Genomic DNA, 17,623 nt, shown 5'->3' on the forward strand with positions numbered 1-17,623 from the left:
CATTTATCAACAACATCCAGAAACGCCGCCGGCTTCTCTGGGCCCGAGATCATCCAAGATGGACTGATGCAAAGTGGAAAAGTGTTCTGACGAGTCCACATTTCAAATTGTTTTTTGGAAATATTCGATATCGTGTCATCCGGACCAAAGGGGAAGCGAACCATCCAGACTGTTATCGACGCAAAGTTCAAAAGCCAGCATGTGTGATGGTATGGGGGTGCATTAGTGCCCAAGGCATGGGTAACTTACACATCTGTGAAGGCACCATTAATGCTGAAAGGTACATACAGGTTTTGGAACAACATATGCTGCCATTTAAGCGCCGTCTTTTTCATGGACGCCCCTGCTTATTTCAGCAAGACAATGCCAAGCCACATTCAGCACATGTTACAACAGCGTTGCTTCGTAGTAAAAGAGTGCGGGTACTTTCCTGGCCCGCCTGCAGTCCAGACCTGTCTCCCATGGAAAATGTGTGGCACATTATGAAGCATAAAATACGACAGCGGAGACCCCGGACTGTTGAAGGACTGAAGCTCTACACAAAACAAGAATGGGAAAGAATTCCACTTTCAAAGCTTCAACAATTAGTTTCCTCAGTTCCCAAACGTTTATTGAGTGTTGTTAAAAGAAAAGGTGATGTAACACAGTGGTGAACATGCCCTTTCCCAACTACTTTGGCACGTGTTGCAGCCAGGAAATTCTAAGTTAATTATTATTTGCAAAAAAAAATTAAGTTTATGAGTTTGAACATCAAATATGTTGTCTTTGTAGTGCATTTAACTGAATATGGGTTGAAAAGGATTTGCAAATAATTGTATTCTGTTTATATTTGCATCTAACACAATTACCCAACTCATATGGAAACGGGGTTAGTATGCAAAAAGGAGGAGAAAAGTTAAGAGGGGTGAAATTGGGCGAGCACTCGGGTTTCAGGGAGGATACACCTAAAGGTCGCTCATGGACGTCCGCGACCTTGACATCAGCGCACTTCCTAACTTGATCCTTGCAGACAACCGGGAGAGACATTGGCTGCTGCGACGCGAGAAACTGGGCCGCCATCTTGAAGTGGTGACGAGGAGCCGGCGAGCAGCCTAAACTGACATTTGACAAGTACAAAACAAAGATGCTAACGTATATAACGTTATTTCCGCCATGTGTGTCGTTCCGCTTTTCCTCCCTACAGCAACACGGCGGTCGGCGGAAAATAGCCGGGAAAGTACCTGGATAGCGAGCGCAAAAAAGTGACGGCTCTGGGAATGTTATCCGGCGTCATATAGAAATATATGTAGTGTTCATCATGTGAGGCAATGCAAATTTAACAATAAAAAAAAAACAAATAACAGTTTGAATTGGTCCAGGTTATCAGGGACTGTTATTACTGACGGACAGGTGTCGGGGTGTGACTACGTAAGAAAACCCTCGTTTCCATGGCAACGTCTCTCTCGCTTTCACTCATTTGCCGCATTTCCACTAACGCAGGGGTAGGCAACCCAGAACGTTGAAAGAGCCATTTTGGACCCGAATAACAACGCTGTCAGGAGCCATTTATATAAAACTTGCGGGCGGCAAAAGCACTTAACTTTCATGTTAAGGTGGGGGACGCAAAATAACGTCTAGCGGGCTGCAATTGGCCCGCGGGCCGCGTGTCTGAGACCTCTGTGCTAAACTTACAGTTGACAGGTAGAAAACAAAGATGGTGTTCAGCCTTTTCCTGCTCAAATGAACGGACTGTCGAAAATAGGAATCGGGGGGGATTACTTTCTTTTCACAAGTAAGTTTTAACATGAAAGTACTATCGGTTGTATTTTGTGAAAAGTGCATATTGTATGTAGTTCTCTGCGAACTTATGAAATGTTCTATTTTGTCTTCATTATTTTGTCAGAGTTTGACACTTATGCTTTAGAGCATGGGTGTCAAACTCTGGCCCGCGGGCCAAATTTGGCCCGCCATGTAATTTATTTTGGCCCTTGAGACAATATTAAATTAACATTACAGCTGGCCCGCCGGTATTATACAGCGGCGGTCCATTCGCCGCAAATTTTAATACTTGCCAACCCTCACGATTTTCCCAGGACACTCCCGAATTTCAGTGCCCCCCCCCCCGAAAATCGACCAGGGCAACCATTCTCTCGAATTTCTCCCGATTTCCACTCGGACAACAATATCGGCGGCGTGCCTTAAAGGTACCGCTTTTAGCGTCCTTTACAACCTGTCGTCATGTCCCCTTTTCCTCCATACAATCAGCGTGCCGGCCCAGTCACGTAATATATGAGGATTCTACACACACACAAGTGAATACAAGGCATACTTGGTCAACAACCATACAGGTCATACTGAGGGTAGCCATATAAACAACTTTAACACTGTTACAAATATGCACCAAACTGTGAACCCACACCAAACAAGAATGAAAAACACATTTCGGGAGAACATCCGCACTGTAACACAACATCAACACAACAGAACAAATACCCAGAACCCCTTGCAGCACTAACTCATTCGGAACGCTACAATATACACCCCCGTTACCAACAATTTTTGCCTGTCACTATAAAGTTATATAAGCCTTGCTTGTTCAATATTCAACGCAAAACTTGTTTGGGTCCCTATTAAAAGGTTAAGTTGTTCAACTTTGGCCCGCGGCTTTGATCAGTTTTAAATTTTGGCCCACTCTGTATTTGAGTTTGACACCCCTGCTTTCGAGGTTTTAATGTTGGTCATTATTGGCATTTTTGTGAGCTGATACCATGTAACAGCTGCAGCAAAAAAAAAAAGGTGTTTAATGTTACAAAGGCTGGAAAAAAAAATCAATATACTTGTTGATTTTATTGTTTTGATTCTGTACAGTGTCCTTGAGTGCCCAGTAGGCCCCTCCTAAGTAAAATGTATTATTATTATTATTATTATTATTATTATCAAATAAAACTAGTGGATTTTAATGCTGGTCATTATGGGGATTTTTGTGAGGTGATACTTGGTGAACAGAAGTCTGAAAAACACTATTTATATTACTAGTAATGACAATTGTAAAAAATAATAATAATAATATATAAATTTAAAAAAAGTGTACAGTGAAAAAAGTAGTTTTTTTTAATATTGTCAGGTTATTTTATATTATTCTTTTTTATTATTATTTATAACTGTGTTATCAACCTGTATCAGCCCATGTTTGCAGGCATTGGTGACCTCAACTTACTATTATTCAATGGCCCTGCGACGAGGTGGCGACTTGTCCAGGGTGTACCCCGCCTTCCACCCGATTGTAGCTGAGATAGCGCCAGCGCCCCCCGCTACCCCAAAAGGGAATAAGCGGTAGAAAATGGATGGATGGATAACATTGTTAACATGAAGGAGTGAAGTGAATTATATTTATATAATATATTGTCATGATCCGTAGTCTGGATCATGTTTAGTTTAGTTATTTTCTGTTAGTTTGAATTCCCTTTGTTGTTTGTGTACCTTTTGTGAGTCAGTCTGGTCACCATGGTAACATATTAATTTCACCTGCTGAGGGTTCCAGACGCACACCTGTTTTTGTTAATTACTCCCTTATTTAAGCCTGCCTTGTCCCGTCAGTCGGTCTTGGTCCCTTGTTTGCGGTATGCAACTGTTTCGTTGGTAATTACTAGGTTTCTTGTTACCTGATCCTGTGCTAGTGTTAGCATTAGCTTCTGTGCTTTCGCCACGCGTTTCTTTTTGTCTGTTTTTGTACCGGTGTTTTGTTATTAAATCATTCTTACATTTTAGTTGTTGTCCGGAGTGTCTATGTTTGCGTTGGAGGAACGATCCCGCATTAAAATGCGACCCCGCACGTGACATATTTTATTAAGCGCTTTGAGTACCTTGAAGGTAGAAAAGCGCTATACAAGTACAACCCATTTATTTATTTATTATATTTATATAGTGCTTTTCTCTAGTGACTCAAGGCGCTTTTTACAAGGTGAACCTTGAGATCTAAGTTACATTTAAACCGGCGTGGGTGGCACCGGGGAGCAGTGTCTTGCCCAAGGACCCGACGGCAGTGACTAGGATGGCGGAAGCGGGGATCGAACCTGGAACCCTGAAGTTGCTGGCACGGTCCAAACCGACCGAGCTATAGTCACGTTCCCCCCCAGAAAGAGAACAAGAGCCTCCATTGAGGATCACTAATATCTCCATACAAGCTCCTGTGTGCGCGCTCCTCCTCTTCCTCCTCCTCCTCCTCCTCCTCCGAGTCTACGTGTCCTGATGTTTCCCAGCTGTGTTCCACCACCAAACAATATCGCATTCAAAGTAACGAGAAGGGGAAAAAAAACACAACTCCCGGCCCCTCCCCTCTCACGCTCCTCGCCATTATCCCCTTCGAAAAGTCGTCATCGCTGGGTAATCAAGAAGCAGGGTGTACACAAGACTTTCCTTCATGGAGAAAAAGGGGTCTTGGAGGGGGTTGATTTTGGGGGTGGGGGGGGGGCGTGGCGCATGTTGAACGGCGAGTGACCGCCGTCTGTTTCCTCTCCTCCGCAACAGTAAAGAGCGGGCACATTTAGGGGCGGGGGGGGGGTAACAATGCTGCCATTGAAGGCACCACCGTGATATAAGGACTGGCGCAGTTCCGGGTACTCACCAGGAGACGACCACGGTGGCGTTCCCTTGGGTGCTGATGCAGTTCTTCTCCTCCGGGTTGATCATGGCGGGGTAGACCGACAGCGAGGCGCTGGTGTTGACGATGGGTCGCGACCTGAGGGAGACAGGACTCAAGACGCTGTGACACCTTGTCAAAACCAGTTCTGACGAGGGTTGTCCCCATACCAATGTTTTGGTACCGGGTACCAAAATGCATTTCCATTATTTTCTAAATGAACGGGGACCACGAAAATGGCATTATTGTCTTTATTTGAACAAAAAATGTTAGTGTATATGAAAAATATGTTTATTATTGTCATTTAGTCGTTAAATAAAATGTTGAACATACTACACAACTTGTCTTTTAGTAGTAAGTAAACAAACAAAGACTCCTAATTATGCAGTAACATGTCATTTATACACCTATTATTTTGTACACATTATGAGGGACAAACTGTAAAAATGTTTCATAATATCCACAACGTTCACACGTATCTACAATTTTGCTTTTTTTTTGCACCATGACTAGGGAAGGTTGTTTGGATTGTGTCTAGGGTTGTCCCGATACCAATAGTTTGGTACCGGTACCAAAATGTATTTTGATACTTTTCTAAATAAAGGACACCTTAAAAATGGCATTATTGTCTTTATTTGAACAAAAATGTTAATGTATATGAAAAATATGTTTATTATTGTAATGTAGTCCTTAAATAAAATGTTGAACATACTAGACAACTTGTCTTTTAGTAGTAAGTAAACAAACAAAGACTCCTAATTATGCAGTAACATGTCATTTATACACCTATTATTTTGTACACATTATGAGGGACAAACTGTAAAAAGGTTTCATAATATCCACAACGTTCACACGTATCTACAATTTTGGGGGTTTTTTTGCACCATGACTAGGGAAGGTTCTTTGGATTGTGTCTAGGGTTGTCACGATACCAATAGTTTGGTACCGGTACCAAAATGTATTTCGATACTTTTCTAAATAAAGGGGACCACAAACATTACATTATTGTATATATTTGAACAAAAAATGTTAGTGAATATGAAACATATGTTTATTATTGTAATTTAGTCCTTAAATAAACTGTTGAACATAATACACAACTTGTCTTTTAGTAGTAAGTAAACAAACAAAGACTCCTAATTATGCAGTAACATATTGTGTCATTTATACACCTATTACTTGGTATACATTATGAGGGACAAACTGTAAAAATGTTTCATAATATCCACAACGTTCACACGTAGCCACAATTTTGCGTTTTGCTTTTTTTTTTTTTTTGCACCATGACTAGGGAAGGTTGTTTGGATTGTGTCTAGGGTTGTCCCGAAACCAATAGTTTGGTACCGGTACCAAAATGTATTTCTATACTTTTCTAAATAAAGGGGACCACAAAAATTGCATTATTGTATTTATTTGAACAAAACATTTTATTGTATATGAAACATATGTTTATTGTAATTTAATCCTCAAATAAATGTTGAACATACTAGACAACTTGTCTTTTAGTAGTAAGTAAACAAACAAAGACTCCTAATTAGTCCATGCAGTAACATATTGTGTCATTTATACACCTATTATTTTCTACACATTATGAGGGACAAACTGTAAAAATGTTTCATAATATCCACAACATTCACACGTATCCACAATTTTGCGTTTTGCATTTTATTTTTGTTGCATCATGACTAGGGAAGGTTGTTTGGATTGTGTCTAGGGTTGTCCCGATACCAATAGTTTGGTACCGGGTACCAAAATGTATTTCCATTCTTTTCTAAATGAACGGGACCACGAAAATGGCATTATTGTCTTTATTTGAACAAAAAATGTTAGTGTATATGAAAAATATGTTTATTATTGTCATTTAGTCCTTAAATAAACTGTTGAACATACTACACAACTTGTCTTTTAGTAGTAAGTAAACAAACAAAGACTCCTAATTATGCAGTAACATATTGTGTCATTTATACACATATTATTTTGTATACATTATGAGGGACAAACTGTAAAAATGTTTCATAATATCCACAACGTTCACACGTAGCCACAATTTTGCTTTTTTTTTTTGCACCATGACTAGGGAAGGTTGTTTGGATTGTGTCTAGGGTTGTTCCGATACCAATAGTTTGGTACCGGTACCAAAATGTATTTCCATTCTTTTCTAAATGAAGGGGACCACGAAAACGGCATTATTGTCTTTATTTGAACAAAAAATGTTAGTGTATATGAAAAATATGTTTATTATTGTCATTTAGTCTTTAAATAAAATGTTGAACATACTAGACAACTTGTCTTTTAGTAGTAAGTAAACAAACAAAGACTCCTAATTATGCAGTAACCTATTTTGTCATTTTTACACCTATTATTTTGTATACATTATGAGGGACAAACTGTAAAAATGTTTCATAATATCCACAACGTTCACACGTATCCACAATTTTGCGTTTTGCATTTTTTTTTTTTTTTTTGCATCATGACTAGGGAAGGTTGTTTGGATTGTGTGTAGGGTTGTCCCGAAACCTGTAGTTTGGTGCCGGTACCAAAATGTATTTCGGTACTTTTCTTAATAAAGGGGACCACAAAAAAATGGCATTATTGGCTTCATTTGAAAAAAAAATCCTAGTGTACATGAAACATATTTTTATTATTGTAATTTAGTCCTTCAATAAAATGTTGAACATACTACACAACTTGTCTTTTAGTAGTAAACAAACAAAGACTCCTAATTATGCAGTAACATGTCATTTATACACCTATTATTTTGTACACATTATGAGGGACAAACTGTAAAAATGTTTCATAATATCCACAACGTTCACACGTATCTACTATTTTACTTTTTTTTTTGCACCATGACTAGGGAAGGTTGTTTGGATTGTGTCTAGGATTGTCCCGATACCAATAGTTTGCTACCGGTACCAAAATGTATTTTGATACTTTTCTAAATAAAGGACACCTTAAAAATGGCATTATTGTCTTTATTTGAACAAAAAATGCTAGTGTAAATGAAAAATATGTTTATTATTGTCATTTAGTCCTTAAATAAACTGTTGAATATACTATACAACTTGTCTTTTAGTAGTAAGTAAACAAACAAAGACTCCTAACTAGTCTGCAGTAACATATTGTCTCATTTATACACCTATTATTTTGTACACATTATGAGGGACAAACTGTAAAAATGTTTCATAATATCCACAACGTTCACACGTATCCACAATTTTGCTTTTTTTTTTGCACCATGACTAGGGAAGGTTGTTTGGATTGTGTCTAGGGTTGTCCCGATACCAATAGTTTGGTACCGGGTACCAAAATGTATATCCATTCTTTTCTAAAAATAGGGGACCACGAAAATGGCATTATTGTCTTTATTTGAACAAAAAATGTTAATGTATATGAAAAATATGTTTATTATTGTAATTTCGTCCTTAAATAAAATGTTGAACATACTACACAACTTGTCTTTTAGTAGTAAACAAACAAAGACTCCTAATTATCCAGTTACATATTGTGTCATTTATACACCTATTATTTTGTATACATTATGAGGGACAAACTGTAAAAATGTTTCATAATATCCACAACGTTCACACGTATCCACAATTTTGCTTTTTTTTTTGCACCATGACTAGGGAAGGTTATCTTGATTGTGTCTAGGGTTGTCCCGATACCAATAGTTTGGTACCGGGTACCAAAATGTATTTCCATTCTTTTCTAAATAAAGGGGACCACGAAAATGGCATTATTGTCTTTATTTGAACAAAAAATGTTAGTGTATATGAAAAATATGTTTATTATTGTCATTTAGTCCTTCAATAAAATGTTGAACATACGAGACAACTTGTCTTTTAGTAGTAAGTAAACAAACAAAGACTCCTAATTATGCAGTAACATATTGTGTCATTTATACACCTATTATTTTGTACACATTATGAGGGACAAACTGTAAAAATGTTTCATAATATCCACAACGTTCACACGTAGCCACAATTTTGCGGGGTTTTTTTTTGCACCATGACTAGGGAAGGTTGTTTGGATTGTGTCTAGGGTTGTCCCGATACCAATAGTTTGGTACCGGTACCAAAATGTATTTCCATTCTTTTCTAAATAAAGGGGACCACGAAAATGGCATTATTGTCTTTATTTGAACAAAAAATGTTAGTGTATATGAAAAATATGTTTATTATTGTCATTTAGTCCTTCAATAAAATGTTGAACATACGAGACAACTTGTCTTTTAGTAGTAAGTAAACAAACAAAGACTCCTAATTATGCAGTAACATATTGTGTCATTTATACACCTATTATTTTGTACACATTATGAGGGACAAACTGTAAAAATGTTTCATAATATCCACAACGTTCACACGTAGCCACAATTTTGCGGGGTTTTTTTTGCACCATGACTAGGGAAGGTTGTTTGGATTGTGTCTAGGGTTGTCCCGATACCAATAGTTTGGTACCGGTACCAAAATGTATTTCCATTCTTTTCTAAATAAAGGGGACCACGAAAATGGCATTATTGTCTTTATTTGAACAAAAAATGTTAGTGTATATGAAAAATATGTTTATTATTGTAATTTAGTCCTTAAATAAAACGTTGAACATACTACACAACTTGTCTTTTAGTAGTAAACAAACAAAGACTCCTAATTATGCAGTAACATAACGTGTCATTTATATACCTATTATTTTGTATACATTATGAGGGACAAACTGTAAAAATGTTTCATAATATCCACAACGTTCACACGTATCCACAATTTTGCGTCTTGCATTTTTTTTTTGCATCATGACTAGGGAAGGTTGTTTGGATTGTGTCTAGGGTTGTCCCGATACCAATAGTTTGGTAACGGTACCAAAATGTATTTCTATACTTTTCTAAATAAAGGGGACCACAAAAATTGCATTATTGTATTTATTTGAACAAAAAATTTTATTGTATATGAAACATATGTTTATTGTCATTTAGTCCTTAAATAAAATGTTGAACATACTAGACAACTTCTCTTTTAGTAGTAAGTAAACAAACAAAGACTCCTAATTAGTCTGCAGTAACATATTGTGTCTTTTATACACCTATTATTTTGTACACATTATGAGGGACAAACTGTAAAAATGTTTCATAATATCCACAATGTTCACACGTATCCACAATTTTGCTTTTTTTTGCACCATGACTATGGAAGGTTGTGTGGATTGTGTTTAATGTTGTCCCGATACCAATAGTTTGGTACCTGTACCAAAATGTATTTCGATACTTTTCGGTACTTTTCTTAATAAAGGGGACCACAAAAATGTCATTATTGCTTTTATTTGAGGAAAAAATCTTATTGTACATGAAACATATGTTTATTATTGTAAAATAGTCCTTAGATAAAATGTTGAACATACGAGACAACTTGTCTTTTAGTAGTAAGTAAACAAACAAAGACTCCTAATTAGTCTGCAGTAACATATTGTGTCATTTATACACCTATTATTGTGTACACATTATGAGGGACAAACTGTAAAAATGTTTAATAAGATCCACAACGTTCACATGTTTCCACAATTTTGATTTTTTTTTGCACCATGACTAGGGAAGGTTGTTTGGATTGTGTCTAGGATTATCCCGATAACAATAGTTTGGTGCCGGTACCAAAATGTATTTCGATACTTTTAGGTACTTTTCTTGATAAAGGGGACCACAAAAAATTTAATTATTGCTTTTATTTGAGCAAAAAATCTTATTGTACATGAAACATAAGTTTATTATTGTAATTTAATCCTCAAATAAATGTTGAACATACTAGACAACTTGTCTTTTAGTAGTAAGTAAACAAACAGACTCCTAATTAGTCTATGCAGTAACATATTGTGTCATTTATACACCTGTTATTTTGTACACATTATGAGGGACAAACTGTAAAAATGTTTCATAATATCCACAACGTTCACAAGTATCCACAATTGAGTTTTTTTTTGCACCATGACTAGGGAAGGTTGTTTGGATTGTGTCTAGGGTTGTCCCGATACCAAAAGTTTGGCACCGGTCCGGTACCAAAATAAATTTTGATACTTTTCGATACTTTTCGGTACATTTCTTGATAAAGGGTACCACAAAAATTGTCATTATTGTCTTTATTTGAACAAAAAATCTGAACATACTAGCGAACTTGTCTTTTAGTAGTAAGTAAACAAACAAAGACTCCTAATTAGTCTGCAGTAACATATTGTGTCATTTATCTACCTATTATGTTGTACAAATTATGAGGGACAAACTGTAGAAATGTTTCATAAGATCCACAACGTTCACACGTATCAACAATTTTAAATTTTAACTTTTTTTTTTTGCACCATGACTAGGGAAGGTTGTTTGGAAATTGTCTAGGGTTGTCTGATACCAATAGTTTAGTACCTATACCAAAATGCATTTCGGTCCTTTTCTTGATAAAGGCGACCACAAAAATTGTCATTATTGTCTTTATTTAAACAAAAAATCTGAACATACTAGAAAACTTGTCTTTTAGTAGTAAGTAAACAAACAAAGACTCCTAATTAGTCCAAGCAGTAACATATTGTGTCATTTATCTACCTATTATTTTGTACAAATTATGAGGGACAAACTGTAGAAATGTTTCATAAGATCCACAACGTTCACACGTATCAACAATTTTGAATTTTAACTTTTTTTTTTGCACCATGACTAGGGAAGGTTGTTTGGAAATTGTCTAGGGTTGTCTGATACCAATAGTTTAGTACCTATACCAAAATGCATTTCGGTCCTTTTCTTGATAAAGGCGACCACAAAAATTGTCATTATTGTCTTTATTTAAACAAAAAATCTGAACATACTAGAAAACTTGTCTTTTAGTAGTAAGTAAACAAACAAAGACTCCTAATTAGTCCATGCAGTAACATATTGTGTCATCTATCTACCTATTATTTTGTACACATTATGAGGGACAAACTGTAGAAATGTTTCATAAGATCAACAACGTTCACACGTATCCACAATTTTGCATTTTAACTTATTTTTTTGCACCATGACTAGGGAAGGTTGTTTGGAAATTGTCTAGGGTTGTCTGATACCAATAGTTTAGTACCTATACCAAAATGCATTTCGGTCCTTTTCTTGATAAAGGCGACCACAAAAATTGTCATTATTGACTTTATTTAAACAAAAAATCTGAACATACTAGAAAACTTGTCTTTTAGTAGTAAGTAAACAAACAAATACTCCTAATTAGTCCATGCAGTAACATATTGTGTCATTTATCTACCTATTATTTTGTACAAATTATGAGGGACAAACTGTAGAAATGTTTCATAAGATCCACAACGTTCACACGTATCAACAATTTTGAATTTTAACTTTTTTTTTTTTGCACCATGACTAGGGAAGGTTGTTTGGAAATTGTCTAGGGTTGTCTGATACCAATAGTTTAGTACCTATACCAAAATGCATTTCGGTCCTTTTCTTGATAAAGACGACCACAAAAATTGTCATTATTGTCTTTATTTAAACAAAAAATCTGAACATACTAGAAAACTTGTCTTTTAGTAGTAAGTAAACAAACAAAGACTCCTAATTAGTCCATGCAGTAACATATTGTGTCATCTATCTACCTATTATTTTGTACACATTATGAGGGACAAACTGTAGAAATGTTTCATAAGATCAACAACGTTCACACGTATCAACAATTTTGAATTTTAACTTTTTTTTTTTTGCACCATGACTAGGGAAGGTTGTTTGGAAATTGTCTAGGGTTGTCTGATACCAATAGTTTAGTACCTATACCAAAATGCATTTCGGTCCTTTTCTTGATAAAGACGACCACAAAAATTGTCATTATTGTCTTTATTTAAACAAAAAATCTGAACATACTAGAAAACTTGTCTTTTAGTAGTAAGTAAACAAACAAAGACTCCTAATTAGTCCATGCAGTAACATATTGTGTCATCTATCTACCTATTATTTTGTACACATTATGAGGGACAAACTGTAGAAATGTTTCATAAGATCAACAACGTTCACACGTATCCACAATTTTGCATTTTAACTTATTTTTTTGCACCATGACTAGGGAAGGTTGTTTGGAAATTGTCTAGGGTTGTCTGATACCAATAGTTTAGTACCTATACCAAAATGCATTTCGGTCCTTTTCTTGATAAAGGCGACCACAAAAATTGTCATTATTGTCTTCATTTAAACAAAAAATCTGAACATACTAGAAAACTTGTCTTTTAGTACTAAGTAAACAAACAAAGATTCCTAATTAGTCCATGCAGTAACATATTGTGTCATTTATACACCTATTATTTTGTACAAATTATGAGGGACAAACTGTAGAAATGTTTCATAAGATCCACAATGTTCACACGTATCAACAATTTTGAATTTTAACTTATTTTTTTTGCACCATGACTAGGGAAGGTTGTTTGGAAATTGTCTAGAGTTGTCTGATACCAATAGTTTAGTACCTATACCAAAATGCATTTCGATACTTTTATTGATAAAGGGAACCACAAAAAATGTAGTTATTGTCCTTATTTGAATAAAAAAATCTTATTATAAGTAAAACATATCAAACGAACTGCACCAATATGGATTGACAAGGACTAATGGAGGCAGTGTGAACACAAAGTGGTCCAGGGACTAGGTCTTACTAAATATGACAAATGTTCAACATACCTGTAGAGAACCGCCTTATCAACGCCGAAGGCACCAACGATCAGATCTGGAAAAATGTGGAAGTATGTTTAAAAAACACGTAAAAAAAAAGACTAAAAACTGTATTTTTCAAGTCTGTGTACCCGGATAACCGTTCCTGTCCAGGTCCTCGGCGCCTCGGAGTGCGAAGCCGAAACTGGCGGGGATTGAACCAGCGGCCCACTGGCCCACGATCACCTGGGACGGCTTCTCTCGGAGACCGTGGGGGAAGCCGTTGTAGATGTAGACCAAACCCTGCTGGTCCTCACCGCCGAATGGACAGCTGACCGCCACGTCTGCGGAGAAGACATGTTCGGTCTTCAGGGCCACCAAGCATTTTAGTGCAGTTTAGTGGTTTTACTGAGCTACGGCACAGCGGATTGAGCCCAGATAAAACACACACCACGTTATTTGTTTTAGTGACATTTTGAAATAATGTTATAATTAAGAAAGACATATTTTTATTTATTAAATGTTGGTTATTTCAAGAATATTTTTACCTATAAATTTTGCTAATATTCATTTTATATATTTATATACACATATATATTTTTTAAACATTTATATATTTTACTTCATATATTTCTACATTGCTTTATCTTTTTTTTTTTAATATCTGTGTTAATATTTTAAATTTTTATATTGGAAGTATACTTTTTTTTTTAATAAGTTTTACATCATACATTTTTACATATTTCCAACATATTTAATTCTATATATTCCTATTCTGATTGATCCCAGAAAAAACACACACATTGTTCTTTATTTTATTGACATTTTGAAATAATGTTGTAATTAAGAAAAATAAAATTTTTATTTATTAAATGTTATTCATTTCAAAAATATTTTTACCTTTAAATATTTTTTGGGGCAAATATTCATTTTATATATGTATATATACATATGTATTTTTTAAACATTTATATATTTTACTTCATATATTTCTACATTGCTTTATCTTTTTTTTTTTTTTAATATCTGTGTTAATACTTTAAATTTTTATATTGGAAGTATACTTTTTTTTTTCAAGTTTTACATCATACATTTTTAAATATTTCCAACATAAATAATTCTATATATTCCTATTCTGATTGATCCCAGAAAAAACACACACATTGTTCTTTATTTTAGTGACATTTTGAAATAATGTTGTAAGTAAGAAAAATGAAAAAAAAAATGTATTCAATTTTGTTTATTCCAAAAATATTTTTACCTTTAAATATTTTTTTTTGCAAATATTTAGTATATACTTTTTTTTAAACACATTTTTAATATTTCTACATTGTTTCATCTTATTTTTTAAAAAGATCTATCATAATACTTTATATTTGAATCATATATTTTATACGTTTCCCATATTTTTTACATATTTCACTTCATATATTTCTACATTGTTTTATCTTATTTTTTTTAAATATCCGTGTAAATATTTTACATTGGTAGTATACTTTTTTTAAATAAGTTTTACATCATACATTTTTACATATTTTCAACATATTTAACTCTATATAATCCTATTCTGATCACAGAAAAAAAAAACATTGTTCTTTGTTTTAGTGACATTTTGAAATAATGTTCTAATTGAAAAAAACAACATATTTATAGTTATTAAATTGTATTTATTTAAAAAAATAATTTTACCTTTAAGTATTTTTTTGCAAATATTTATTATATATTTTATTTTCAAAACACCTTTTATACATTTTACTTGATATATTTCTACTTATTTTTTAAACAGTTCTATCTTAATAGTTTATTATTTTATATTTGTAGTATACTTTTTTATATGTTTTACATTACATATTTTGTACTTTTTGTATATTTTACCCATATTCAATTCTTTATATTTCTATTCTGATTGATCCCAGAAAAAACACACACATTTTTCTTTGTTTTAGTGACATTTTAAAATAACGTCTTAATTGAAAAAAAAAAAACGACATATTTTTATTTATTCAATTTTATTTATTTAAAAAAAATATTTTCACCTTTAAATATTTTTGGGCAAATATTTAGTATGTATTTTATTTTTATAACACCTTTTATACATTTTACTTTTTTTTTTAAAAAGATCCATCTTAATATTTCATATATGTAGTATACTTTTTTACGTGTTTTAATAATTAATAGTCATTTTATTTCAGACCCAGAGGGGATCCATATTGCAGGAAAAAACATACTAAAACACAAATACAAGAAAGACAAGCAGAAATAAAATACATTTATGAAAAGAAAAACAAGTAAAAAAAATAAAACAATTTTATATATATTTTATTCTTTTTAATATATTTTCTGCATATTTATACATATTTTTTAATTCATTTTAATTTTTTATATATACAGCTGAGATAGGCTCCAGCACCTCCCGCGACCCCAAAAAAGGGACAAGCGGTAGAAAAATGGATGGATGTATTATGTTTATAAATTATATATTTATTACATATTTTCTACATATTCACTTCTATATATTCCTATTATTATTATTAATAGGTCAGAAAAATATTTTGAATATTTCTACATTGATCTTATATATTTTGAATATATTTTCTTTTCTTTTTTAGCACCAAAAAATATTTATTTTTCAAAACTTAAAAAAAATTCTACAGAAATGTGTATACAATATTGCCTTTTTTGGTCCCTTTTAAATTATAAAACAAACAGAATAATAATATATTTATAATATTATAAATACAAGCTTCAACCTCAGCGACTTTAACAATAATGTGTCAGTTTTCTTTTCAGGATTACAAATGTGTGGCTGTAGACAACCCCAGTGTATCCCACTGAGAATTTCCCAATTGTTTATTACACTGTAAATATGTTGATGTGGCATAAAAGTAGTTAAATCGCGTGAAGTCCTGTGAACTTTAACCTCAGATATCCTTCTCACCGTTGAAGCCATCCTGGTTGAGATCTCCCAGCGGCGCCACGGTGCTGCCAAATCTCCCAAACACCTGAGCGCCGGTCAGGTGAGGCAGGCTGAGCTCCAGCCTCAGGGGCCCGCGCTGCAGGTAGACGTAGACGCGTCCCATTTCTTCCAGGCGGCCGTCGGACCCCCGCGTCATGAACATGGGGGCGCCCACCAGCAGGTCCACCATCCTGCGGACACAACGGCGGTTTGGACCCGAGACACTTTGGCGCCGGAAGGCGTGACGACTGGGCGGCGGCCTTCAATTCTCACCCGTCGCCGTTGACGTCGGTGGTCGCCACCGCGTAGCCGAAATAGGATCCCATCTGGAGACAAAGACAGGGATTGTTCTGGTTAAAGGTCCGGTACAATTCAGAAGGTGAGACTTGTCACTGTTCAAACAAAGATCTTCTATTTCCCACACTGCCCGGGCCCTTTCCACTTATCAAATCAACGGAAGCTCGCACAAGAAAGGCAGCAAAGCATGAGGCTAAACAACTAAACAACTTTTAAACTAAAATAGACAAGTGGGACAAAATAAAGTCCGGATTCTTCTCAGAATTAACATGTAGCACCGAACTAATCAAGTGCTCATTTCACCACCCTAAAGAACCTCACTCCATCCATTTTCTATCCGTCTGTGTTGTAGATATGTATGTGATAGCAAGACTAACAACAAACTATTTGTAGTTCAAAATAGTCCAACACCAAAAGTACCGAAGTTGAAGGGATGCCAAAAGGCTAATTTCATCAGCTTTGGGAACCTCACACCATCCATTTTCTACCCTTCTGAGTTGTAGATATGTGCATGTGATTGCAATAATAACAAAAAACTATTTTTAGTTCAAAATAGTCCGACACCAAAAGTACCAAAGTTGAAAGAATGCAAAGAGGCTAATTTCATCAACTATGGGAACATCATTCCATCCATTTTCTATCCGTCCGTGTTGTAGATATGTATGTGATAGCAAGACTAACAACAAACTATTTTTTCTTCAAAATAGTCCGACACCAAAAGTACCAAAGTTGAAGGGATTTAAAGATGTTATTTTAATCAAATTTGGGAACCTCACTCCGTCCATTTTCTATCCTTCTGTGTTGTAGATATGGGCATGTGATTGCAATACTAACAACAAACTATTTTTAGTTCAAAATAGTCCGACACCAAAAGTACCAAAGTTGAAAGAATGCAAAGAGGCTAATTTCATCAACTTTGGGAACCTCACTCCATCCATTTTTTATCCGTGTGTGTTGTAGATATGTATGTGATAGCAAAACTATCAACAAACTATATTTAGTTCAAAATAGTCCGACACCAAAAGTATCAAAGTTAAAGGGATGCCAAAAGGCTAATTTCATCAGCTTTGGGAACCTCAGTTCATCTATTTTCTACCCTTCTGAG

General features: G+C 34.7%; 1 protein-coding gene across 1 annotated transcript in view; it reads right to left on the minus strand.

Annotated features, from left to right (window-relative positions):
- itga5 (integrin, alpha 5 (fibronectin receptor, alpha polypeptide)) overlaps positions 1 to 17,623 on the minus strand; it is a 141,634-nt gene that overhangs the window by 69,852 nt on the left and 54,159 nt on the right. The window contains exons 11-15 of the mRNA XM_061902326.1: positions 16,495 to 16,547; positions 16,204 to 16,412; positions 13,418 to 13,609; positions 13,296 to 13,341; positions 4,604 to 4,717 (exon numbers count right to left, since the gene is read on the minus strand). Of these exons, the coding sequence (XP_061758310.1) occupies positions 4,604 to 4,717; positions 13,296 to 13,341; positions 13,418 to 13,609; positions 16,204 to 16,412; positions 16,495 to 16,547 (614 nt within the window). The remainder of the gene's footprint in view (positions 1 to 4,603; positions 4,718 to 13,295; positions 13,342 to 13,417; positions 13,610 to 16,203; positions 16,413 to 16,494; positions 16,548 to 17,623) is intronic.

Source organism: Nerophis ophidion, linkage group LG06, assembly GCF_033978795.1.
Source record: "Nerophis ophidion isolate RoL-2023_Sa linkage group LG06, RoL_Noph_v1.0, whole genome shotgun sequence".
Taxonomy (NCBI): Eukaryota; Metazoa; Chordata; class Actinopteri; order Syngnathiformes; family Syngnathidae; genus Nerophis; species Nerophis ophidion.